Source organism: Alternaria arbusti, assembly GCF_024043155.1.
Source record: "Alternaria arbusti strain BMP 1465 chromosome Unknown scaffold_21, whole genome shotgun sequence".
In the NCBI taxonomy this organism is placed as follows: domain Eukaryota; kingdom Fungi; phylum Ascomycota; class Dothideomycetes; order Pleosporales; family Pleosporaceae; genus Alternaria; species Alternaria arbusti.
The window spans coordinates 41,584-67,726 of record NW_026249961.1 but is presented as its reverse complement, the minus strand read 5'-3'; the positions used below and the strand labels follow the sequence as shown (position 1 = coordinate 67,726).

At 52.2% G+C, this 26,143-nt stretch overlaps 9 protein-coding genes across 9 annotated transcripts; 6 read left to right on the top strand and 3 right to left on the bottom strand.

The window, feature by feature from the left end:
• Window positions 1-506: 506 nt before the first annotated feature.
• On the top strand, window positions 507-4,091 carry J4E86_010264 (uncharacterized protein; the record flags this gene model as incomplete). The annotated part of the gene is made up of 5 exons (XM_051450763.1): window positions 507-1,706; window positions 1,751-2,182; window positions 2,231-2,791; window positions 2,836-3,410; window positions 3,461-4,091. 5 exons carry the CDS (start codon window positions 507-509, stop codon window positions 4,089-4,091), a joined length of 3,399 nt encoding a protein of 1,132 aa, XP_051297956.1.
• Window positions 4,092-5,295: 1,204 nt separating this feature from the next.
• J4E86_010263 (uncharacterized protein) lies at window positions 5,296-8,036 on the top strand (the record flags this gene model as incomplete). Its single annotated transcript, XM_051450762.1, has 5 exons — window positions 5,296-5,504; window positions 5,559-5,771; window positions 5,825-6,227; window positions 6,303-7,053; window positions 7,960-8,036. The coding sequence occupies 5 exons, from the start codon at window positions 5,296-5,298 to the stop codon at window positions 8,034-8,036; spliced, it is 1,653 nt and encodes a 550-aa protein (XP_051297955.1).
• A 1,754-nt stretch (window positions 8,037-9,790) lies between these two features.
• On the top strand, window positions 9,791-10,879 carry J4E86_010262 (uncharacterized protein; the record flags this gene model as incomplete). The annotated part of the gene is made up of 1 exon (XM_051450761.1): window positions 9,791-10,879. One exon carries the CDS (start codon window positions 9,791-9,793, stop codon window positions 10,877-10,879), a length of 1,089 nt encoding a protein of 362 aa, XP_051297954.1.
• Window positions 10,880-11,827: 948 nt separating this feature from the next.
• Window positions 11,828-13,006, bottom strand: J4E86_010261 (uncharacterized protein; the record flags this gene model as incomplete). Its single annotated transcript, XM_051450760.1, has 2 exons — window positions 11,828-12,578; window positions 12,633-13,006. 2 exons carry the CDS (start codon window positions 13,004-13,006, stop codon window positions 11,828-11,830), a joined length of 1,125 nt encoding a protein of 374 aa, XP_051297953.1.
• A 1,156-nt stretch (window positions 13,007-14,162) lies between these two features.
• J4E86_010260 (uncharacterized protein) lies at window positions 14,163-15,765 on the top strand (the record flags this gene model as incomplete). Its single annotated transcript, XM_051450759.1, has 5 exons — window positions 14,163-14,429; window positions 14,482-14,748; window positions 14,796-15,228; window positions 15,279-15,671; window positions 15,728-15,765. 5 exons carry the CDS (start codon window positions 14,163-14,165, stop codon window positions 15,763-15,765), a joined length of 1,398 nt encoding a protein of 465 aa, XP_051297952.1.
• An 808-nt stretch (window positions 15,766-16,573) lies between these two features.
• On the top strand, window positions 16,574-17,316 carry J4E86_010259 (uncharacterized protein; the record flags this gene model as incomplete). Its single annotated transcript, XM_051450758.1, has 2 exons — window positions 16,574-17,112; window positions 17,265-17,316. 2 exons carry the CDS (start codon window positions 16,574-16,576, stop codon window positions 17,314-17,316), a joined length of 591 nt encoding a protein of 196 aa, XP_051297951.1.
• A 651-nt stretch (window positions 17,317-17,967) lies between these two features.
• Window positions 17,968-20,563, bottom strand: J4E86_010258 (uncharacterized protein; the record flags this gene model as incomplete). The annotated part of the gene is made up of 2 exons (XM_051450757.1): window positions 17,968-20,280; window positions 20,330-20,563. 2 exons carry the CDS (start codon window positions 20,561-20,563, stop codon window positions 17,968-17,970), a joined length of 2,547 nt encoding a protein of 848 aa, XP_051297950.1.
• Window positions 20,564-22,389: 1,826 nt separating this feature from the next.
• J4E86_010257 (uncharacterized protein) lies at window positions 22,390-23,471 on the top strand (the record flags this gene model as incomplete). The annotated part of the gene is made up of 2 exons (XM_051450756.1): window positions 22,390-22,609; window positions 22,660-23,471. The coding sequence occupies 2 exons, from the start codon at window positions 22,390-22,392 to the stop codon at window positions 23,469-23,471; spliced, it is 1,032 nt and encodes a 343-aa protein (XP_051297949.1).
• Window positions 23,472-24,325: 854 nt separating this feature from the next.
• J4E86_010256 (uncharacterized protein) lies at window positions 24,326-26,108 on the bottom strand (the record flags this gene model as incomplete). The annotated part of the gene is made up of 2 exons (XM_051450755.1): window positions 24,326-24,579; window positions 24,638-26,108. 2 exons carry the CDS (start codon window positions 26,106-26,108, stop codon window positions 24,326-24,328), a joined length of 1,725 nt encoding a protein of 574 aa, XP_051297948.1.
• Between the last annotated feature and the right edge of the window lie 35 nt (window positions 26,109-26,143).

The window sequence follows — 26,143 nt, the reverse complement described above, 5'->3', positions numbered from 1 at the left end:
TTCGCGATTGGTTCGGGGACGAGACGGGATCAGCGCGACATAGCAGGTGGGGAGGGCAGAGAAGTAAAGGCGCGAGGCTGAGGGCTGCCTCCGTTGGTGGTTGGATAAAGAATCGCGAGTGAGAGCTTCCAGGGAGCGCGGAACGGCGAAACGTGCGGAATCAATCTCTTGGCGCGTGTATGAGGCGTGACGGCAGCGAGACAACTTTTATATGAGAGTTTTTGCTGAATGACTACAAGTCGTCATGATGAATTCTTAAATTGCTAGATATCGCAATATAATTCACCCTGCATCATATCATACTTGCGTGTTCATGTTCGGCCCTGGCATTCATAGTAGACTCGCGTTGGTGATCCCTGCTGCTACTCCAACACCCCCGAGCTCCCCGCAACAGTACACATGCACCACATGGACACCCAATGACGCGCAATCCTCACTGTTGCGCACCATGCATGCCCAAATAAGCCACGCACGGAACACAACACTGCGCGACGTCTGAGTGCACCATGTCGCGCAATCCGGGCTACTCGCGGGCGGGACCCCATGGAGGCTATGCCAACGGTAACGGCAGCTACAACGGAGGAGGATATAATGGATACGGCGGCGGCGACGGCAGCTACGACGGCCGACCGAGCGGCGAGCGAGCGCGAAGACCAGGCGGATACGGCGGCATGAGCGCGCAGCAGGACGACTACCCACCCCGACCGAGCAATGAGCGCGAGCGGCCCCGACGACCCGGTGGCTACGGCGGCCTTGCCCAAGAAGACGAGATGGAGAGGAGGCCCAGCGGCGACCGAGAGCGCAGGGCGGGCGGCTATGGAGGAGGTGGTTTTGCAGGGCGTGACGAGAGCCCTCGCCAGGTCACACGGCCTACCAGCATCGAGCGCAGCCAGGCGAAGCGACGCAGTGGAGAGCGCCAGAATGGGAGCCGCCCCAGGAACGCAAACAACGGACAAGGCAGCCAGGCAATTGAGGAGGTCCTCCAATATATACGGCAGAATTGGGATTTCATGACCAAAGACCAATGCGTGCCCATCGAAGTCGCCTTGAAGCTCATGGACTCAAGTTCGCTCGGTCTGGCAAGTCAAGCTGGCCAGTTTCAGCAGACACACGACCAGCTGCAGAATGCGCTCAAAGGCATCGTCAACGAGCACCACCAGGGTTTCAACAGTTCCATCGGTACCTTCCATCAGATCCAGTCCAGCCTGCAAAGTTCCCAACACCGTGTCAGGACCCTCAAAGGCTCGCTTGTCGCGGCCAAATCATCCCTCTCTACCGCCAAGCCAGAGCTCAGAGAGTTTGCGACCACATCCCAGAACTACGATGAGATGCTACAGATGCTCGACACGATTGAGAAACTGCAGCTCGTCCCCGAGCGGCTGGAGGCTCGCATATCGGAGAAGCGTTTCTTGACAGCAGTAGACATCCTACAGGATGCGCTACGCATGATACGGAAGACTGAGATGGAGAAGATTGGCGCCCTATCAGACTTGCGTACATACCTCAGCAACCAGGAAGTGTCTCTGACCGACATCTTGATCGAAGAACTCCATAGCCATCTCTACCTCAAATCGCCCTACTGTGAAGACAGGTGGAAGGAGTATGCCCAGAACCAAGTCAAGGGCGACCTGTCTCAGCGTGCACAGACTGATGCGAGGGGTCGGTTGCTCTACTACTTCCTCGATGGCCTTGATACTTCTGAACCAGTATGTCTTCCAATATCAAACACATACCCCACTAACACTTCTAGATGACCGATGACTCCACCCACAACCCCGAAACAGACACATTTCAGTACATACGGCTGGTGATGGAAGCATTGAACAAGATGAGCCGCCTAGACATGGCAGTAGACACCATCGAGCAACGCCTACCGGTCGAGCTGTTCAAGGTTGTCGACAAGTCTAACAACGAGGTCGCGCAACGGCACCCGAGCATACTGCGAGCTTACTCCGCCAAGAAGAAAGGCAAGGCAAAGACTGAAGTAGAAAACGAGGATGTTCGAACAACTTTGTTAAACGACTTGATGTGGACCCTTTATGCACGGTTCGAAGCAATTGCGGAAAGCCACCGAGTTGTGCACGATGTTGTGGCCGGCATTGTCCGTCGGGAGAACCGAGGTGCATCAAGTGCGACGTTGACCCGCGGCTTCAAAGAGTTGTGGAAGCTCTATCAAAGCGAGGTTGGTTCTCCGCAATACTGCACATGCTGCCTGGCTGACAGAATCTAGATGCGATCACTGCTTCACGACTATCTTGCTACCGATGGCGAAGCGTCTTACAGAGGCGGTCAAGGCCAGGCATCTACTGGCAGCGCATTCTCTCGCGCTCCTCGGGACCGGAGCAAGCGCATGTTCAAGCTATCCGACGTGGATACAAAAGCGTCTGAGCTCTCCAAAGAGCGAGACGATCTTGAGGTCATCCTGAAGACATCTGTTCCCGGACTTGTATCTGACTCAAAGAGACCAGAGGACGTCAACACCAACACGGCTACCAATCTCGATGGCAGTGCGACTGGGCACAAGCTGCTCGTTGAGCCTAGTGTGTTCAACATGGGCATACTATTACCGCCATCATTAGACTTCCTGAACCGGTTGAAGGAGGTTGTACCCTCAAACGCTGACATTAGCATGAGCACTTTGACCTCATTCTTGGACGATTTCCTAGTCAATGTTTTCCACCCGCAGCTCGACGAGACCCTTATCGAGTTATGTTCTCAGACCTTCATCGAGGTTGACTCCTTCAATGAGGACACTCAATGGTCGAAGCACTCAAAGAAGCCCATTTTCAAGGTACGTTCTCCATTGGTTATATGCTACTCTTGCTAACTCAACAGGGTACTGCACAATTCTTCACACTCATCACAGCTTTCTGCAAGATGCTGGATAACCTTCCCCACGACCAAGCGTTCTCCCAACTCATCGTCAATCAAATGGACACATACGCTCAGAAGTGCACTGGCTGGTATAAAGCCCTCGTCAGTCGATCACAGGCTACAGCAAGTGGTCGTCTAATGAAGGCTCCTGCCGTATGGTCAGAGTCCGAAGCAATGGAAGACCTCATCGCCCATCTGGTGCGAATAGACTCGTCCGACCAAGAGAGCTTGAACAAGGCCGTCGAAAGTGAAGTTGCTCTTTTGATCGAAGCAGTCGAAGCCGATGAGCCTCTAGATCAAGCGGACATGATACAGGACAAGAAGAGTATCGTCAGTTTATGTTTGCTATACACAAGCATGAAGTGGCTGGCCACTAAGACCGCCCAATTACGGCATATTAGTGATCGTGCCTCTGACCCGATCAACGCTGAGTCGAGTGGCCAGAGGCACAATAGACGATGGACGCAGCTCTCCTCTGCCGACCCCAGGCCGCAGAGCGCTCATATTTACCTCCCACTGAGCGCAGATACAGCCGCGTAAGTGTCTCGACATCCATGAAAGCCGTATCTTACTAATCGACGAGCAGTATCTTCGACGCGGTAGTAGGAACCTACCAAGCCCTCAGCACGCGCGTACTTCGCACCCTGCACCTCTCCATACGATCAACAATCCTGTACTCGCTCAACGCAAGCATCCAGCCCAACATCTACATCGACACTCTACTCAGCGACCCCGACCCCGCCATCCTAGCTCTAAACGCCACGCTCGTCTCCTTCGACACCGAAGTATCAACCTACATACCCACCGCCTCATACGTGCACATCACACGCGGCCTCGCAACTCTAATGGACACCTACCTCCTCAACCTCTGCACCTCCAAAATCACACGCATGAACACGAACGGCTGCGCGCTGATGCAACTCAACATCCTCGTCCTGCAGCAGAACCTCAAGAACATCGAAGACGGTGCCACTCTGCCCTACGCAGCCCTCTTCTTCGATCTCTTCACCGCAGGCCCAGATGCGATTATCGCTCGGGCCAAAGACTACGGTAAAGGCTTCGGTGTTCCCGGCGACGTGTTCGGTGAAGAGGAAGTGAAGAAGCTGTTGCAGATGACGTATGAAGAGAAGTTGAATGCTGAGAATAGGGAGGCTAGTGTGCAGGCGAAGAGGGCGTTGGATGCGCAGTTGTTGGAGATTAGTGAGTTTATGTATTAGATATGCGTTCAACTACTTTCCAAGGTTGTTCAGTGGCGACGTTCTTTTCAGGAAAGACTGTTGTAGCTGTAGTATCACCTTGGCTATAGTGGCGAATTCAAACATGACTTTTATCTTTAGCCCATACACAGCAATAGATCTGACATGCAGCATGTCAGCACGTTTTGGGAACTCGTGCAGCAGCATACATAGCCAAAACGGCGTCCGGGGCCGTACCCACTCCAAATCGTTGCAATCAAATCACCAGGAGCGCGAATACAAGAAGATGCGCCTGGGGTCATGCAAACCCGCTGAGTCGCTTAGATCTACGCCCCTGTCATCTTCGGCGACGTTGTACGCGCACGGACGCCGCCTCGTGCGACGTCGCCGAACTGCTCATAAGGCTGGCCCAGTGATAGGGCTTCAGCTACGCCGCGGAACAGCGCGTTTTGCTGACATGATGTAGTATGATGGTTTTGTGGAAGGCTTTCACCGCTTCGTTATCGGGGTAGATGTACAGGCGTTCTGCAAGAGTGTAACGCTGTCTAGGTGCTTGCGGGACCGAATCTATTGTCACAGGAAAGAACTGGAGTAGGTAGGAGTAGGCATGATACTACGCCGCACCGCACTGCAAGGAGACCTTCCAATAAGACCCCGAATCCGGCGTCTAATACTCAAACATACTGCATCCTGCATCCCAATCTTGTACGAGCAAATCACAAACACAACACCCACATACCATTCATCATCGCTTCTGCACGCCACGCTTCATCACCCACACTCGCTTAGAACCGTTCGATACAGGCGTGCAGATACCCGTTGGAAGACAGCTTCCAGCCACAAGATTATGCTGATCTCACTTGATGATGGTGTAAGGGTGTTTCCTACCTGAGGTGTGCATGCATGTGAGGTGGCAGATCTCGGCGCCGCATATCGCAGATTTCAGGCCACCCCTTACGGTGACCTGGATTGATTGTTGTCGCCGATGACAGTTTGTGATATCGGACCGTCGGGGTCTTCGCAGCGGGCTGTGGGTTGTCGGGGTTTGGGGGCGTGAGTGTATCGGGGGGCAGACGCATGTTATATGCTTGCGGGCTGCCCTTTCTTTGTTGGATTGTACTTGGATAGCTCTTACGGATTTCGTGCGCAATAAGTGTACCTACACTTAGCTTCCCACCCAAAACAAAGGCATCACGAAGCATTGATCAGTTCCGCGAGTTCAGTCATGTCTTCAGCTAGTACTGCGGAGGACGTTGAGAAGGCTGCTTCAGGCACTGACTATGCGCATCTAACCAACGATGAAGTCAAAAGCTTCAGCTGGGAGAACATCACTGTCACGGTCAAAGATAGGACGTCTAAACAGCCAATTGATCTCCTATCCAACGTGAGCGGCATGATCGAAGCCGGAGAGATGATGGCATTGATGGGTCCAAGGTACGTCCAGGATATCACAGCCTTGCGAACAGCTGTCTAACAGGAATCACACAGTGGCTCTGGTAAGACGACTCTTCTCAACATCCTCGCTCATCGTGCCGCCATACCCAAAGCCACCATCCAACAAACACTTCGAGTCAACGGCGCGCCAACAACCCTATCCTCCTTCCGCAAACTAAGCAGCTACGTCGAGCAAGAAGACGCCCTAATCGGTTCCCTCACCGTCCGCGAAACTCTCTACTTCGCTGCTCAGCTCGCCCTCCCAAGGTAATCGACATGGCCCCTCCCTATCCCAAAGCATTCTAACTCACCACCCCCAGCTCCATCCCCCCCTCCTCCCGCAAAACCCTCATAACCTCCCTCCTAACCTCCTTCGGCCTAACCCCCCAATCCAACACCCTAATCGGCACCCCCATCCGCAAAGGCGTCTCCGGCGGCCAGAAACGGCGTGTCAGCGTCGCTAGCCAACTCATCACGTCCCCCAGAATCCTCTTTCTAGATGAGCCGACCAGTGGCCTGGATTCGGCGGCGAGCTACGAAGTCATCAAGTTTGTACGCGATATAGCGAAGAAGTACAGGATTTTGGTGGTGGCGAGTATACATCAGCCGTCTACGGCGACGTTTCGGTTGTTTGATAGGTTGATGTTGTTGAGTGGGGGGAAGGTGGTTTTTAATGGCGGGGTTGAGGGGGTGAAGGGGTGGTTTGGGGGGTTGGGGTATGAGGTACGTTCTGTTTTTCTTTCCATTACCATACAGTATTGAGGGAGTAAGGAGCTGACATGTTTACGCTTTGTGTAGATGCCACTCTACACGAACCCAGCCGAATTCGTCATCGACCTCATCAACACGGATTTCTCGCACGACAGCACCATCGCCCAGCAACGCCTCACCCACCTCCACACCTCCTGGGCTACCTCCCCTGCCGCAGCATCCCTGACCGCCAATATCCGTGCCGCCGCCGAAACAGCTTCATCTACCCCCATCACATCCTCTCCAACCGCCTCCAACACCCCCACTTCCGCCCTCCACACCACCCTAACCCTAACCCACCGCTCCTTCCTAAAATCCCACCGCGACATCGTCGCCTACGGCATCCGCATAGCCATGTACCTCGGCCTCGCGATAATGATGGGCACAGTCTGGCTGCGCCTCTCCCCGACCCAATCCAACATCCAAGCCTTCACCAACGCCATCTTCTTCGGCGGCGCCTTCATGTCCTTCATGGCCGTCGCCTACATCCCCGCGTACCTCGAAGACCTCGCCATCTACAGCAAGGAACGCGCAAACGGACTGTACGGCCCCACGGCGTTTATGCTGAGTAACTTTGTCGTGGGCGTGCCGTATCTGTTCCTCATCACCATACTGTTCAGCGTGGTGAGTTACTGGTTAGGCAATTTCCGGCCCGGAGCCGACGGCTTCTGGATGTGGGTGCTGTGGTTGTTTTTGGATTTACTGGCCGCGGAGTCTCTAGTCGTTCTTCTTTCGTCGCTCATACCCATCTTTGTTGTTGCGCTTGCGGCGACGGCGTTTGCGAATGGCCTTTGGATGTGTGTGAATGGGTTTATGGTGCAGCCGGATACGCTGAATGTGTTTTGGAGGTATGTTTTTCATTATATCGATTATCAGGCGTATGTCTTTCGGGGGATGATGGTTAATGAGTTCGGGAAGAGGAGTTATGAGTGTGAGAGGTTGGAGGGTGGGGGGTGTCAGTGTATGTATCCGAGTGCGTTGCAGGAGCAGTGTTTGGTGGATGGGAAGGCGGTCCTGGCGGTTTATGGGTTTGGAACGGGGCATACGGGGAAGTATGTGGGGTATTTGCTGGTGATTGTTGTGGTTTATAGGTTGTTGGGGTGGGCGGTTTTGTATTTGCGGAAGCATTGAGGTGGGCGGCGATGGTAATCCTTGTTTTGCGTTCTTTGCTTGAATCCTCGTAGATTAGATGAGACAAAATTGCTGTCGTTTCCGGATTCCTTTCTCTATCTCTTCGATCAATTCTCCATTCATGATCTCGTCCTTGTACACTTGGCCTAAGAGAAGATAGTTCTCACCCCGTGGTCGTAGCGCAACTGGCGTATATGCTCCTTCTAGGGCCACGATAAGATCTCCTTCTCGTAGACAGACAGGTCCGAGGCCATAAGATCCGTCCTTGGTACGAAACAATGCCCATTTATGGAAGAAGCGGGACACAAGAGCTCCAAAAACTTTCCAACCAGTTCCAGCTTGACAAAAATCGTACTTGATTGTGCCATCTTCTCTTACATGTTTGGAAAGTACATATAGCAATCTGATCCAATCTAAGAAACTCTGTAAATATTCCGACACGGTTTCTTCGCTCGCTTCGTAGTAACTAATTTGGTGTCTGACCTGTCCTCCAGTCAATGTCCGTGCTATAGAGATCATGGCGGGACTCAGATCTCTGCCCGTTGGGGCTTCTTCGGATACCTCCTGCCGCCAGTACTCGAGAAGTATATCGACCGGGTATTCCAGAATAAGCTTCGTACTTTCAAGTCGACCTACACAGCTGAGGTCTGAAAACCTTTCTTGCACTATGATTGCGCAGGAAACAGTTCCATATACTGAACCGCATACCACAAGTTGCCGGCTACGTGGCTGTGTGATACCCTCGTTCGGCGCAGTAAACTCATATGTTCCGTATGCGCTGGACGTAGGGGACAGCCCGCCCATCATCTGATCATGTGATACAGACTGCCACTGATTCCATTGGGGAACCCAAGACTCGTATTCTGGATGGCCGTCGTAGTCCACATCTTGGTAGACGTGGCCAAAGATTGCAAGATCGTTAGTCCATCTAATAATTGCTGTGGCAGCGTCGTGGAAAACCTCTGCGACAGACTTTTCGTAATCAATGGGAATAATGGTCCTTTCGTCGCCTAGCTCTCTCAGCCCAAGTATACCATACACCTTGTCTCGAGGGTCCGTAGCATGCCAACGCCTGTAAGTGCTGAGAGCTTGTAAAAGACGACATTTGTCCGACGACAGTGGACCGTTCATTTTCCAGGGATAAGTCACGGAGGTTGTAATGAAGACCGGTCCTGAATGTCGACTACGATTCATGTGCCAGCTCGCTAGACGTAATGCAGTATACTTCGAGAGTTCTTCGGTTCCCCTGTAGTATGCCAAATTAGTTGCCAGTCTGAACTCTTGTATACACCACATGCGACGAAACCAAGGATTAGAAAAAAAGGCTTGCAGTGAATACCATGGCAAGGAAGCGCCAAAAGCTGCGCCTGCGTCTGGTAAGCGCCAATTGGAATCGTAATCCTCCGGATCACCATCGATCAGTTCCAAAGATTCGAAAAAACGCTTAACCTTTGAGGCGTGCTCATCCTCGTCGTTGCCAAGCCAAACAACGACGCGTTTGGCGCGAAGGTATATCAAATCCATGCGACGGACCTGCGAACTCTTCTCTTCATCGTCAGACTGAGCGATGCACAGTGCATCTGCCCAGACAATGCGCACCTCATTTGTCAGCCGCAACCTCACAAGCGCATCGTAGAGGCTCGCCGTCACCACGTGCGTTGTACCGTTACAGAGGATCTCACGTCGGTCGTTTGAGTCGCCCCAGCAGTAGGAGAGTGCTTCATATGCGGGATTATCGTCGACCTCGTACTGGCGAAGCTCGCATGAGATCGGGGACTCGAGGGTTTGAGAGGGTAGTATGTGTAGCAGGCGCATCTGACCATTCGATAAACGCGTCGGATAGAGCGTCTCCATCGCGCAGAAGCGCTCGCAGGTCGAGCGACTGGGGAGGGGACGACGATGCACAATCTAAGCAAGCGCAGCAAAAGAAGAGAAGCCAAAATGAGTAAGACGGAATCAGATGAGATAGCGGATGTTCTTCCCCGTGCGTTTCTGTAGTAATAATGGGTGCCACTTTGATGGATGTATTGTCTCAAGCGGGGTAAAATGGATGCCTCAAGGGGTGGAAGCAGCGGCGAACAGAGGCTAGCCCGTTCTGAGCCTAGCTCGCAAGTCCCCACTTCTAACCTGGAAGGTTTGGTGGGTGCATCTGGCCCGTCGATGCCCAGGAGGTCCTTCACTGGACAGCTCTTGCAAAATGACTCATTTTGTATCATGTCGCTACTGCGCACGGCCTCACAGGTTTGCACTCCCATAACGACTTTCAATATCGGAATACCGTGCAGCGATGATGTACAAAAGGCGCCGTGGCTGCCTCATTGTGCTTCCCAGCCACCTCTCAGGCTTCCAAAGGCTCCGCACCACATACGTCGGTCAACACAGTGTAGCGATATCAGCTTACCAGCATGGATCCCTACGATCTTACTAATGAAGAAGGCCTTCAGCAATACCTCGAAGCGAACCAATTCCCAGCAGCTAGCGTTCAGCTCCTCTCAGGAGGCAATGCAAATTACGTCTTCCGCGTCACGAAGCACGACGGCTCCACGAGCATCTTCAAACATGCAGAGCCTGTTCTGAAACTCAACAAGGACTTTGCACTCGATCCCGCCCGCATGGATTATGAGGTCCGGATTCTAGAAGCACTATCTTCCACGAAGAGCCCTCTACCCACGAGCCCTATCAACTCGCACGTACACGCGGCGAAGTTGTTGCACTATGACCGATCGGAAAAGCTACTCCAAATCGAGGATGGCGGTCGCCGTAACCTGAAGGACGCTTATACGGACCCGAAGCTCGATATGTCGTCGATTGGAGAGCAGCTTGCCAGATGGCTCACTGCACTGCATACTGCAGCAAGGAATTTCTCGCTCGCCTCACCAGATCAGGCTGGGGACAGCAATAACAATCCCATTGCTGTCAGCGTGTACCGTTACTCGTACAACGATCTGCACACCGCATTGACGCAGTTTGGTCACGACCCCCAGCTTGCCGATTTTGTCAACGAAAAGTTCGGCAGTCTACTCGCAACAGACGACGAGTGCATCTGCCATGGCGACTTCTGGCCTGGAAACATCCTCGTCCGAGACCTTGAGTTGCAGCTGGTTGAGCTGACCGTCGTGGATTGGGAGATAGTGCGTCGTGGTACCAGCGCAACGGATGTCGGTCAGTTCGCTGCCGAGGCATTTCTTCTTGATCGCTTTCGAGGTGGTAGAGGATTGCTCAGTGCGTTCTTGAATGCATATATCACAGCTCGTGGGCACGCAGAGGTGCTCGGCAAGGCGTGGCTGACGAGGATGGTGGTGCATTGGGCAGTTCACATTGCATTCTGGCCGACTAGAATTGCGTGGTCTGATCCGGAAGAGACTAGGTCGCTCGTTGATATTGGCGTTGCTACTTTGCAGAATGTCCTCAATGACGATTGGGAGAAGGTTCTGCAGTCACCGCTGTTGAGAGATGTGAAGGAAGCGCACTCTACGCTATTGTCTCGACCATGAGGTCTTTCAACGATGAAGATAATTCGTCAAGGGTTTGCAAGTTTTTAGCTCCAACGTCTAGAATTGAAAGCACCTGGGTGAATGTCTTGTTCCTAGTTATTAGTTACAATCCTGCCAGCAGACCCCACTCTGCTGATCACATGCTGAGGTGGGATGGAATTTGTACCTAGTGATAAGAACCTTCCACCCATCCCTTTGATCGCTTTGTTAAGCAAACAAAAGTCTTTCACGCGGATATATAATAACACATCATGGTCACCACCAACTATTATCTACCATGTCATCGACCAGCGCGATGTCTACACCACTCTCACCCGACGATATCTCCCGAATCATAGGCCGAACCACGACTGCGCTTGGAGAGATAGCACAAGTGCTACTTGAAGAAATTTTGCCACGTATGTCGTCAACACAAGCAGCGCAAACACAAGCCCATGTGTCAAAGATTGTCAACGGACTTGTTCGTGCCTTTGTACAGGAAACTAACAACGGGAACGAGCATCCATCACTATTGCAGCAACTGTACACCATGCTGCAACAAGACGTCGCACCTGTAACCCCTTCAGGTGTACAGGTGTCAGACGAACGGTTGCTTGCTATCGTTGATAGGGTTGAAAGCTGGAGGGACTTGGTGCAAACGGGAGCGCTTGAGTCCCCGGACGAGCTAGAGGCCGCGTTGTTAGCGCTGAACTTAGACGAACAATCGTAGAAGGTACTGGTGTTGAGGATGATGAGATTAGCGAGAGGGGAATGGGATTATGAATGTGATGGCAGGACGTTATGCGAATGAATAGCAGCCGATATTGGCATAGGTAATACAGGTAGTTGGGATACTGATTCGAAAAAGTGATAGCTATAGGCTTGATGGTTACTCTGCTCTTCGTTATTAGTGATCCATAATCGACAATGCGTCTTGATCTCCTAGCAACTTTCTTTCGATTTCCGCAATTACTGCACCTTCTTCGCCCCCGATGCAATCTCAATCTCTGCCAGTGCAGCCTCTCGCCAGAACCAGACAGCGGCAAGCGTCGCGCCCGGACCACCACCACCCGTCAGGGCCGCAATAACAAGGAAGCTCTCAAAGAGGTTTTCGAGCGTGGCTTCTCCGTTCCTCATCCGCTGCACATCGCACACCGCGACCCACGACGGGATAATGTACATTAGTCCGATGATGAGCCAATCCCACTGGAAGATGAACAGCAAGCCCCAATCAGCGTTCCTCTTCCAGGTATAGGTACTGGGTAGGAAGACGCGGGCGTACGTAACATCGGGGTCTGTCGATAGGGAAATGCCACGGATGGCGTACCAATGAGTTGCCACACAAAGGACGAAAAGGAGAGCGTAGAGGACTTTGAGATGTCGAACATCCGCATTCCTGTTGCTCGCGGTGACGGTCGTCGAGGTACCGGAGAGGGAGACGAGCCACATGGGGATGCCGGTAAGGATGGGTGTGAATTGCCAGAATGCTAGGAGGTTTTGCATCCTGTCTGCGCTTTGGTCGGGAAGGAACAATGCGACCGTAGGCACAACGTAGAATAGGAAAACGCCCGGTAGGATCACGCGCGCATAAGGCAACGGGACGGTGCGTCCGCTCTCAAAGTAGGCTTTGGGCTGCGAGACGCGATGGAGGACTAGCCACCAGATAGTGACGACGCAAGCTGCTCCAACATTCTGATAGACGAAGGCCCAGATGGAAATACTGAGTAACGTCAGCTACCTGCGGTTTCGCCAATTTCTACGTTGGCAAACTTACTATTTCAGCCAACTATTCTGATTTCGCTGCCGGTACGCCTCCACATTGTTGATCGTGACAAGGGCCGAGATTTGTATGAGGAAATAAAGTTGTTGCCAGTAGTATGGCTCGTTCCATCGCATCGGGCCGGCTAGAAAGGCAGCCACCAGGAAAGACAGACCTTCGTCCACCAAGTGGATGCCCGTGTAGTTCTTCTTGATAGGCACACCATTTGGGAAAACGCCCGACGCTGCTGTTTCTAGAAAGCCCACAGGAACATCGTTCATCGCGGTCGTGATGCGCATCGTATAGAACCCGAGCGCGGCCAAACCGGCCATCAGCGCCAGTAGCGCATTGTTGTTTGGGCGGCCGACGTTTGCTGTTGGTGTTGCCATGGTGGGCTGTTGCTGACGCTCAGGACATGTGGTGTGCAGTGGCAGACAGGTCTGGTTTTGTTCGTCGTCCCGCGTAAGTGCTCGGCTTCACTTGGCGAGCTTCATTTCTCCTATCAAACTTAATACGGAGAATACGACGCCTATTACTTGCGGGGCTTGCTTATGTAAAGCGGCTCAAGGGCCGGCGGTTCCATTGCTGCTTGGCTGTGGCTGTCTAGGCAACTTCTGCACTGTCAGACGATGCCGTAGCATGTCGATGTTATCGCAAAGCAACGACGAGAAGACACCAGGACCCGGAGCGTTCGACGATGGTCCAACGTGGCCCCGGGGACGAAGGATGTCTCACGTGACCCAGGCGTGGTCGAACAGCTGTGTCATGTGACCTTCGAAGACTGCCGAGGTCGGTCCGCGCCGGACAGATCTATACGGGTTTTATCCGGAAATCGAACTCATAGGTGAGATAAAAGTTTCCTATCGAATGGAGCGAATGTCGCTTTTACTGTCCCTGGAGTGTTGTTCCAGGTAAGTATACCGAATGTATGGTTCGGGCCTTCCGGCTAAGCGGCACAGTCGATGGCCGGAACGTGTTTCAACGGCGTTGGTGTTGATGGCCATCCGGTTTTGCGCGTGACGTCAATGCACCGCTTCATGACATGCCTCCATCGATATTCCTTTTCAAAGAGCAACTTCCATGGTGCGAATAGAAGGAACAGCTGCATCTAACCGAAAAGAAAAGACGGCTCGCATGGCTTTGCGGGGTGATGTGCAGCAGTGGTACCTGCCAAGCACCCAACGCGATGAAGCTGGACGCGGAGGTGCCGAGATCGCGTCCTCCACGCGACGCTAGGGGAGTGATGTCATAGCATCCTTTCATCGCCTTTCGACGCAAGCTGGAGCAAGCACCACCAAGAATCTCCGTCTTATGCATGGACGCCACCAGATCGAGTATGGCGCCTCCAATTTATGATGCGCTCTCCAGCGCTATTACGCATTGGCGCCCTCCAAGTCTCGGAACCTTGGCTGCCAGGGTTTGACAGCGCGTCGCGTCTTCCCTCTTGTATGCTTGTCTCTCTTGTCAAACCTTGCCTGCATCCTCTTCCTTACTCCCATTCACAACGATACCCCAGAACCCCTAAAGGCCCGAAAGTCATACAGAATGGTCGGAGGCAGACGCAACGTGCTCAACAGCCACAACAGCAACGGCAATGTTAACCGCCGCCACAATGTCGAACAGTTCAGCAAGTACCAGCGCGTCGACCTGGAGAGTGGATATGGAGCGATTACCCCCGTCAAGCCGAAGCGTAGATTTCGCGATGCGATCGAACAAACTGTGAAAGACAACCGTGCAAATGAGATGAAACAGAAGTTGATCGACAACATCGACCATGAAGCGCTCGAAATCTACAGGAAGAGTGACGAGAGCGTATGTTGTAAACGACCGGACTGCTCATACAGATGCTAACATCCACCCTCAGCTGAAATCTATAAAGAACAAGAAGGTACGCGGGTTCTACGAGGAACAGAACGAGCGCCTAGACGACTGGGCCGAAGTCGACATGGTTGTTTCTTCACTCGCCGACGACATTGTCGATAGTATGAACCCGCGAGATGTCGATGGCGATGGCGTGGCAGAAGACCGGGGACCATTGGGTAACAGCGGAGAGGACTTGGAACCATTTCTACCCGAGGAGGAGCGCAACAAGCGAGCAAAGTCCGCTAAGCATGCGAGATGGGCGATCAATGTAGGTCCCAAACTTGAAGCAAGCCTTCCCAAGCTAACATAATCCAGATCAACGTAATCGTAAATATCCTTCTCCTCGCGGCCAAGGGTGTAGCAGCCATTTGGTCTAGCTCCCTATCCTTAATTGCATCCCTCGTCGATTCGGCCCTTGACTTGCTCTGCACCGTCATCATCTGGACTACCAACAAGCTTGTAAGCTGGCGTGTGGAGGGTTTGCGAAAGAAGTTCCCAATCGGCCGCCGACGTCTCGAACCAATTGGCATCCTGGTCTTTTCCATCCTCATGGTCATATCGTTCCTCCAGATTTTGCAAGAATCGGTCAAGAAGCTCTTGCCAAGTGGTGACCACAGTGTGTCCCAATTGCCACCAGCTGCCATCTTCGCCATGGTGGCTACAATCGTCGTCAAGGGTACCATTTGGGTAGGATGCGCAAGGGTCAAGACAACACAAGTACAGGCCTTGGCCCAAGACTGCAAGACTGGTAGGCTCATTCCCTTCGCCTCTTCAAAACCATTGGCTAACAAAAAGCAGACGTCATCTTCAACACCCTCTCCCTTCTGTTCCCGCTCATTGGAGGCCACGTCGGCGTCTGGTGGCTCGATCCTCTCGGCGCAGCTTGCCTTTCGCTTTTCATCATCTACGACTGGGCTTGCACTTGCTTCGAGAACGTCACCCGTTTGACCGGTGAGCAGGCCAGTGACCGTGTGGAGCGCAAGATGATGTACATGGCATACCGCTTCTCGCCCCTCGTCGAGGGTTTCAAGAGTCTCAAGTGCTACCATGCGGGTGATGGTGTCTGTGTGGAGATCGATGTGCTCATGAAAGAGGAGACGCCGCTGAGGAAGTGCCATGACATTGCAGAGACCCTGCAGTACTGTCTAGAGGGCCTGAACGAGGTCGACCGCGCTTTTGTTACTATGGATTGTGAGTATTCTGATCGAGAGAAGAGTGGTTGTGGACATAATGCTAACATCTTGCAGACACTTCCCAAGGTCCTACAGGCCACGCTGGCAGCTAGATATATGCATTCGAGCGATTCGCATTCGGCGCCGTTAATGGCTGGTCGCGTAGCATACATGGCGTTCAGTCAGTATCATACATACCTGTGTTTTTCTCGTCATTTCCAGCGTACTAGCATTCGATTTTCCAACATTACAATCAGTACAACTTTACGAAAACCACCAGTATCCCTCTACGTCATCGCAGCGTTTGCTAATCCACGCTATGACCTTTTGTAGTTCGCGAGAGACGCGTGACGTTCAACACACGAAGCTGATGACCCAGTCAAAATAAAACATTGTGCTTGTTGACAAAGAGGCGAGACTCGCAACGCTTGCCACCCTTCCACAATACCTATCTGTCCCTGAAGACACAAGCGCGAGCGCACCCACACTCGACTCAGCCACAGTCCCTCACCGACGCTGGAGTTCCCCGAAATGAACCCGCTCCCGTTCAGCGATCGCGACGATTTCCTTGCCCACGGGCTCGAGCGCGCCGAATGCAACATCTGTAGAGAACCATTCGACAACGCTCATTGGCCGCATCAAATTCGCGCATGCGGACATGTGTTCGGAAGGGTTTGCCTCGAGACGTGGCTGCAACGGTCGGACAGCAAGGGCACGTGTCCACAGTGCAGAAGCATTCTCTTTGGGGCGGAGTCTGACTCTGATTCTGACGAGGTCTTTCCTGTTTCTGATTCTGAAGATGACGAGGTCTTTCCTGTTTCGAATTCCGAAGATGGTTATTCTGACCGGGACTGGGAGAATGAATCTTATTACGAGTCCGTTGTTAACGATTACTCTGATTACGAACCCGACCCGCCAACTATGGCTGATCCACGCCATCAGTTTGAAGCCTTGCAGGACCGCCACTTGCGAGGTTGCCTACTGCGTTTGCTCAACATATGCGATTCCACTGGATTTCTGGTCAAGCTGTGGAAAGAGATGGCAAACGCTTTCGAGCCGGATGGACGAGAGATGTATGTGGACGCATGGCTTCCCCGTATCACTGGCCTCATCCGATATCTGCTCGAAGGGCTCGGCTTGCCGGACGACAACCGTGATCGCACGACCATGGCTTTGGAACTACTCGCCTACAAGGCACAATGTCTTACCTTCTTGGGTTACACTCGCCCAAGGTTTACCTACTACCCATTTGTGCTACTCTCACGAAACATGGTACAAATTGCACGCATATTCCCTCGCGGTGTCATCCCCGATCCGATCCTTTGGCGCGCCTTAATCTGCTTCGAGAGCCTAGGGAGATCGGATGCGAACGTTGCATTCTGCGATCTTCAACAATGCGACGAGCTTATGCTGACTCGAAGCACTGATCCAAATCCGGGCGAGAGAAGGTCTTACCATAAGTACGTTTGGCCTCGTACAGCAGCTCGCCTATATTTCCTTCTGGTCCTGATGGCGCAAGACTGCAAGTACAATCTCGAACCAGACGACGTCTATGATGCCAAAGATGTGGCGAGGTTATTACAGTCACTCAACACGCCCATTATGTCCGTAGGATCGTGGATGGATATGCCGGACGCAGCACCACAGATACGCACCAGAATTGACATCTCGACGGACTTCTGCGAGCATGCAGCTCGATTCCATCACGGAGCGCAGATCGGCAACCCACAAACAGTGCCTAGCAGAGAGCTAGCTGATCCGCGTACAAGAAGGGGACTTATCTTCTGCCACATTAGAGGCTTCTGGCTAAGTGCTCATGCACCCGACACTACTGCTTACGACGCGACGGATGATCATATGCGGTTTGGGATTGACCGAAGCTTTGCTGGGGCGTATGGCCATGACGATGGCTCTGAGGCAGGCGATAATTAGGCGTAAAAGTAGTCAAAGACGAATCATAATTTGCTATTTGTCATAATTGTCGCCAACATCCGATAGGAGGTGTGGAGTTCAATAGAGCGTCGGGTGTGTTCTGATAGAATATGAAGAATGGGAGTTGGATATTTGACCTTATCGGAAGAGGTGGAAGACAAGATAACTTTCGTAATACATCACAGTACATTATCGTTGTGACTATTCACACTATTTCATTCGCTGGGATATCTCTAACCAAACGCTCATGTAGCAAAAAACAAGTAAACAGAGCTAACTGAGAAAAGAGCTTCTCGCCGGAAGACGGGAACCAGACACAAGAACAGTAGATAAGCCAAAAAAAAAACACTCTCATCCAAAGACACGATCTTGATCCCAAGAATTCAACCACGACTCCGTTTTATGCGCTCGCTGCTCTCAGACTCAGCAGGCCCTCGTGCACCCCTCTTCCTCGCAGCACGCTCTTCCTCTTCAGTGAGCTCAGCGGGCTCTTCTCGCAACCGCTTCAAATCTTGCTCATCGTCATCGTGCGGAATTTCAGCGAGGCTGCGCTTGCCCTTGGAGGGAACTGCCGCTTCTGACCCATCAACAAAATCTGTGGCGGGGACTTGGCCCGTAGCCGAATCCCGATCAGCCACCTGTTGAGCGACCAGATTCTTCATGTTGGCCATGTCGCTCCAATACATCCCCTTCTCTTTCATATATGCCAGATACTCAGGTAGTTTGCTCTCTCTCGACCTATCCTCGAAGTAATGGCGCTCTTCCTTCTTTGCGAGATCCTTCATGTCATCCCAGCTGAGGGCGCCATCCCCATTCACCGCCTCCTTCAGCGCAAAGTTGGACGTTGAGATGCTTCGATAGAGTATCTCGAGAGGTTTCTGACGACGGGCGCAGCTTATATACCTAGAGAGTTCCTCGTTCTCCACCTTCACGTCTTGTGCGGCCAGAGCTTCCATGCACCTCCAGACGATCTGTTCCTTACCGTGAGGATTTAAGTCGTCGTATAGAGCTTGTATGATGTCGATGGTCTTTTCCATGTCGATTTTGGGTAGCCCACTGCTATCGCGTCCTTTGAATCGGGGATGCTTGATGAGATAAGCTATCATGACATCTATGTCCGATCGGTTCTGGAACGAGATATCGAATTGGTCTTGAAATTTCTTCAAGGCAGATTTGGGGTTTTTAAGCATTTCTGTCCGTGCGTTACACAAGAGTCTGGAGAATCGCTCTTTGATCGACTCCGGCTCTGATGTCGTCGGCTCTTCATGTATGAGAGCCTTCGGACCCGTCACAGAGGCGCCGATGTTCGACGTCTGAGGTGCAGCGGGAGGACTAGCTGACTGCCCAGTAGCATTGACAGCAGTCGGGGAGGAGCCAGTCTCCTTCGTAGGATAAATGCTGACTTTTGGGATGACAACACGCTCTCCTTTTGCGTATTTCTCCAGCTTGTTGAACTCTGCGTTATGCAACAGCTTATTCTTCATGGCGGATTCGAGAGCCTTGCCAAGCCCTCTCGCAGATGTTGCGTTGTTGACATAGTCAAGGATCTCGACCGGAATCCGGTTCGCCTGCCTCTCTTGGACCATCATTGGAAGAGCTTTTTGCAGAGCGAGGTGAAGATCAGGAATCAACTCCAGCAGATAATCGACCTTGCCGTTCCACCAATGATTGTTTGTATTTGCCTGGACCCTGGATCTCGCTCGTGATTCAGTAGTGCTCTCAGGCGGGGGCGCGTCAACCATGTTCTGCTCCTCGGTATCCACGCGGCTAGTGACTTGGACATCGTCCATATCGTCTTGTACCACGCTGGAGATATCGCGAGAAGCTGGCGGTGACTCTATCCCGTCCATGATCTGGCTGAACTCTGGCCGCATGTTTTGAGAGTCGACTGGACGAGAATGAGTAGGTTCTGGGATGCAGACTTCCATCGCTTCGGTTTGCGATGCTGCTCCAAGGACGATCAACTGCCCACTAGTACTGACATCGCAGTCTGTGGAATCTGTCGAGTGTGTCTGTTCATGAGTGTTGGGCTGGTTCTCATGTACACTGGAGGCGGCAACGTGGACGACGCCGTTGTTGTCGTTGTCATCCTCGTTGGTGTATTCGGTAACGGGCAGATCAGTTGCACCGTCGTCATTCTGGGGGGCCCTTGTAGGCTCAATGGAGGATGGTTGCTCTGCCGAGACTGCACCATGACAGGCTTTGACTTCGGCAAGAGCGCTCGTGTCGTCCTCGACATCAGCTTGTAAGTAGGCGGAGTCTTCAACTCTGTCAATGACTTGGTCAAGCTCAGGAGATGGTGACGCCACCGTAGTGAAGGTGCTGTAGCTGCTGACCGACGAGAATAGCGACGAGTCGTCGGATGAATCGTCGGAGGATTCCTCGTCACTGGAGATGTCTGGTAAAGGAGTACTACTGGCGTACTCAAGAATGGATACCACGCGGGGTTCATGGAGAAGGGTGCGCTCTTCAGCTTTCGAAAGTGACGGTAGTGGCTTCTTGCTCGCGACATCCAGATAGTACTCGTCAAAGGTTTGGTGAGGCTTCAGAACTCTGAAGGCGGTACAAAGGTCCTCGAACACGTCTTTATGTTGCCCGGTAACGTTCTCGTACTGCTGGAGGTGTGACCGTGCGACGATAGCAGAGCGGCGTGATCTCTGGTTGCGAGAAGCCTTACGAGGTCTCGACCTGGGGGTCTGTTTTCCGTCAGTCTGGTGAATGCTCATCACGCGGCGCAAGACTTACGGTGTTGTTGTCCGCCGGTGATATCTCGGTGCGCATCGCTTCCTGGACTGAAGCAACGACGACCGGTATCATCTTAGCGAGCATCTGTTGCAGCGCGCCAGCCTCGTACATCGGGCGGAGCGCGGCGAGTAGACGGGAAATAATGCGTTCCTCCATAGCCTCCAGATACTCAACCAAATGAGGGGACAAGGAGCCGTCAGGGGTGAAGACGGGGGCGGAGCTTGTGGTAGTCATTGCGGGAAGATACAGGTCGAAGGAAAAGAGGTATCTGGCAGAGGAATTGAGAGTAGTATTGCAAGAAAGTAGGTCAGATTCGCGGTGTGATGCGACTGAGCGGGGTATTGTGACTAGAAGGTCGTGAGAGCGACGCTTTGGCCAAGATATCGCGTGCGACAGGGACCTATAGGACTGCAGCGACTGAATACCGACTTTCATTGAGCCAGTAATATCTATGCGTGATTGAGTCCAGGTGAATGCGTCATAATAGCAAAACGTGCGAACGTGATCTACCCAAATAGGATATTCCAGGCGTAAAGATCCAGCAACGCCCAATCAAAGATAGCGCTCGCAGAAATTCTAAGAAGTGCGACACGAAGCTACAACTTCTCATCGACAATAGCAAGTCTCCATACACAAGCGGCCATAAAAGCGGTACTTTCAAGAAAGTGAAAGAGGAGGAGAAAGATACAAACACATCTCTCTGACGTCAAGCCTTGGGATACATTGCGCACCTCACAGGTGGAACAGCGCTCGAGGATCGCGTCTTTGCCCTTTCCAGGCAGCCCTGAGATGATCAAAGGATAACCTTGTAGTAGAGATAGTGACGACGCCGATTTGTAGCTCGTAGGACGGTAGAAAACATGCTACTATTCTTGATCTGATTGCCGACGCGCTGGAATACAAAAGAAGGTGCGATAGCCTTTGAAGACACGATCCGCAGATGACATGGAATGAGACTGGTGATGTGTAAAGATGAACAGGACAATTAGAAACTTCCCGCTCACACACCTGCGTATGGGTGGCTTAGGATAATTGTAGCCAGGCAGCTAGGATTTCAAGCACTTCGATCAAGATATCTGGGCTTGGACTCTCAACAGTGACCCATCGGCATCATGCCCTTTCTCTCCCGATGCCGGACAATACGTGCTAAAAGACGACGCGTGCGACCCATTGTCACTTCGTTTACGTTAACTCGATCATTCGGACGTTCTCAAGACGGAAACAGCGGCAAGAAATTGTAGGACCTGGAGATGGCGTCGTCGCGTGAAAGATGTTTGAGATGGGGTGGCTGGAGAGACGCGTTGGAGTTTCGTAATGGATCGAGTATTACGTCATATCTGAGTAATCATGCGTCCGGACCTGACGCGCGACGCGACGCGACCCTCATCCCACTGTCCATCGCGATGCACGTCGACCTACAACGCGAGTAAACGACCAAGCGCGCTTCCATTTGGACACAATCACCCTATCCGCGTATCCTCGCAGAATCTTTGGCCACCGCGTCTTGCTTCCAACGCTGCTTTACTACAGCATCCTTTACCCCGCCCCACAATGATCATCAGTATACCTAGGTAGCTTCGCAAAGTCTACATAATCCCAATGATAGGGTTTGATCTATTTGTCTATCGTCTAACTTCAGTTCGGACTTCCTGTGAAAGATGGACTCGAGAGGCTATACATAGCGTTTCGGGGTGCAGCATAGGCTGGTAGGTGTTCGCTTCCATCTCCACGCAGCAGCCACGTCGATGTGTCAGCCAGCACAGCACGGTATCTTCACGATCTAGTACTCCGATATACAGTATCGATTCGCGCGCCTTTTCTGACCTATCTGGTGTTGGCAGCCATACATGGCCAACACGTAACACAAAAATAGCGGTATGCGGTGACGCTAGACCAGATCCGACGATGCTTACACATGCTTACATTGCGCCGGTGGCTTCAATATCACACACTCCGTGCGGTCAATGGAGACGTCGGGGCTTATCATCTACGAAGTATAATGTGGTGTGTGGAACACTCAATCAAAGCTTCAAGTCTAGTTGCATAGCAATCTCGACAAGATGGTGAACGTCACCAATGCCAACGGCATCACCGGCGCCAACTTCGACGTGTTCGGCACTAATCGCGTTCTTCCTCGGGCAATGACAGCATTCACAGCCATCGCGTGGTACAACTCGATTGAGCTCATCATCCTCATCTTCGTCGTATTCAGACGGTACACTGGTCTATACTTCTGGAGTTTGATAGTTAACACACTCAGCATTGTGCCGTATGCGACAGGTAGGCATAAACTTCTAGACTGGCAGTGGTGATGGCTAACTCAGTCTCAGGAGCATGGATGAAACAAAACAGCGTTGCGCATGACCCTCGAATTTACAATACCCTCCTTACAATCGGATGGATATTGATGGTACCCGGACAATCCATGGTTCTGTACACGCGCTTACACTTGATATCGCCGAACCTCAGGCTTCTGCGATTCATCTTTTGGGTCATCGTTGTTTCAGCAGTATGCCTTTGCGTGCCGACCGTAGTCCTGAATCTACGGTTATTCACCAATCACCCAGAGCGATACCTTCGCGGCTACATGGTCATGGAGAAAATACAAATGACTCTGTTCACCATCCAGGAGATCTCGATATCCTGCATCTACCTCTGGGAGACTCGCAAGCTGATGCGTGTAATCTTTGACGGAAAGGCTAGAAAGTGGATGTGGCAGCTCGTCGCAATGAGCATACTCCTGCTGATACTGGATATCGCGTTGCTTACGACGGAGTTCTTGAATCTCTACATGATACAGACGACCTTCAAATCACTTGTTTATAGCTTCAAGCTCAAGATTGAGTTCGCAGTACTCAGTCAAATTGTTCGCGTCATCCAAGATCGTGCGCACTCTAGCCGCTCAGACATAACGCACCCGTCGGATTTGGAGCGCCAACTCAATGTCCGAAAATCGACGTCCAGTCAGGTGTCAGAGGTGGAGAGCTTGCAACACAACGTACCACTTGAATGGCGCTTGTCAAGGGAGGCCACATCTTTTGTCTCGCCAGTCGCTCTGACTATAGCGAAGAGACAAGACATCAAAAGCGCTAGGTGCAGCGTCGTGTCTATAGATGCGATGTATCCCGGGAGATTGGGGTGATATCGCAAGAGGCGTTTTGGGTTGAGTGGACGATCGAGGATGATCGACGGGAGGGATACGGCGTGGAACTCGCGGCAGTTACTTATAGAAGGTTCTTGAACCGGTGAGCATTGACGCGCGCTGCACATCCTCTCAGCAAGGGTATCACTTATTTCCATGCGCGATCGGAACAGTCCGCGGTGTGCTTCACACCTTCAACCTTAGCAATGCTCCTTCGGCGTCGTCAGGTCATCATCCCGCGGCCAAGCTCCTTCTCTAGGCGGCGAGTTACGTCCTCGATTTGAGCAGGCCTGGTGAAGTTCCAGCCAGACACATCCGTAGCCTGCGGCTGCCCAGTGAGAACTCGAATGATGCACAGCTAAAGCAGGATATCGAAGAGCTTTGTCTTGGGAATATGGCGATTGGCGCGCATGAGGTTGCAGTGCATCCAGACAGATGGTGGTACTATGAAAGAAGGTACGACGGGCATGTGATTATTGAAAGGTCGGACACGGTTTATAGGAGAAATGCTCCATTAAACTGATGCTAAGGCTCTTCACACAAGATGGAAGCTATAATGAAACTTTGGATTTGCTACGTAGTAGTGGTCCGATGCTGAACCTCGACGTAAATGTGATGATGAACTTTGGAAAGCCTGTGCGCATTCTTTGCGGCGTGTGAGTCTCAGACTCGAACGTTGAGAAACGTAGCCATGCATGTAGAACCAAAGCTTCTCTGAACGAATAAACCAAATAGAAAGAAAAGAATGACCATCGCAACGATAAGTAAAGTACCTCTGCACGCGTGTGTAGATGTGTCGCACGATCTGCAACCCTCGCTTGGCCAACTGCTCCGTTCCCGGCTTCTTTTTCCGCTCAAGCCAACTTGAACATACCACCATGCCAGCCGTATACCCTCTGCAGCCTCCTGCCAAAGCGCCGAGCCATGATGTAGGGGATGCTGCTATCAGGATGAGGCTCATGAAACTGAATGCCACGAGCGACATCCGTAGAAACACTAGGAGTAAACTGCCAGGCTGAGCCTTGGAGTTTTTCCGCAGAGAAGCCGGCTCGAATCATAGCGCGCTTGAAGTCGTCCCACTTGATCGCTTTCGGTGTCTCTCCAAGATCTGAAAGAGGGACATGAAAGAGGGACATGAAAGAGGGTCTTGAACACCTTGTGGGCACGCTTGTCGACGCAGTAGATTCTCTCGGGCTTCTTCTCGGGGCTTGGATGACCGATCTCGTGAACTTGAGTCATCGGCGTGATGTCCACAGGAGCATGGTAGCGCTTCTTTCGCTTGGCACTACCCCGTGTGACCGGCTTATCGAAGGTTCCGGTAATCTGTAGTGCAACATCGTGGTCGTAGTTGCTGATGGCTTTGTACTCGATGCTTTTGAAGCACTCTGTGGGAACGCTTGGGCCAGTCCACGGAGCAGTTCGGCGCATCTCACCACCTTCCAGGAGGCATCGACGTACCACTTCATCTTGCGCAACACCCGTCCTGCGCTCGTAGAAAGAGTCGATACAACTCCAGAACTTGTCAAGATTTGACTCCGAGTCTCGCATTGTCTTCACGTTCTGAGCGTTTCGCGGCTTATCGATGGGATAGCGTAGCTTTCCTCGCGCTGGGTTGACCAAATAAGCGGGTACGTTATAGGCATAGATATAATAAGCCCAATTTATCGAGAAGTCTCCCTCGTTCGACTCTGTGGCTTTCATACCGGATGTGCAAAGTAGCATCCAGATTTCCGATGACTTCTTCCATAACTCAATCTGATGAAGACACTCTTCGACAACGGAGAGCTGGCTGATGAGAGACGACAAAGGAGCTGTAAGCATAGCGCGCGCGCTTTGATGTTTGCGTGAGAGAGTGTCTAGACGGTCCAATGTGGCGTGTAGATCAATGTCAACGTTGATTTTCTCACCCCCAGACATCTCTGCAAAGCCATTAATGTTCTTCCGAGAGTCGTTTTGACTGAAAGCCAGCAGACGATGAAACACGCTCAGCATCCATGCTTCGCCCTCCGTTGGAAGTGTGTGTCCTCCTGCGATGGCGATTTGTGTATATGGACCATCTCCTGATCCAGAAACTATGCGTTCATAGTAGTTCCGCATCGTCGGTGACGCCATACTGGTGCTAGTGACGTCTCCCACGAGGCAACTTCGGGCGCGCTCAAGTAGCGCCTCCAGATCAAGGACACTCTGTAGCTGACTCTTGGTAGCGGTACCGTTCTGGGCGTGCAAGCAAAGCTGATCTAGTCTTGCCGAGACTTCGGACCACATTATCAGCCTCTGGTATGACTGTGAGATTATGTGACTTGTGACACCCATAAGGAACTCTGGAGTATCAACAGATTGATCGATTCGACCACATGCATCCGGAATAAGCTCACGGCTGTGTTCCGAATTGTCGATAATTGTGTCCGCAAGATAGGAGGGATCTTCTCGTAGAGACAGTACATGATCCTTAGCTTCGCTGTACATCGCGTTGACGTAGCCTCGAAGTCTGGCAAGTTCCAGATCCCCTCGCTTGATATAAGGCGCTATCGCGATGGTGTCGGCGAGATTGACATGACTGCCATCCACTGGCAAGAGGATTTCTGAGACTGGCGGCTCTTCCAAGACTGGTCCAGACAGCATCTCCTCCTCTGTCATGTCGTGTAAGATGTATCGGCAACACGAAACCAGAA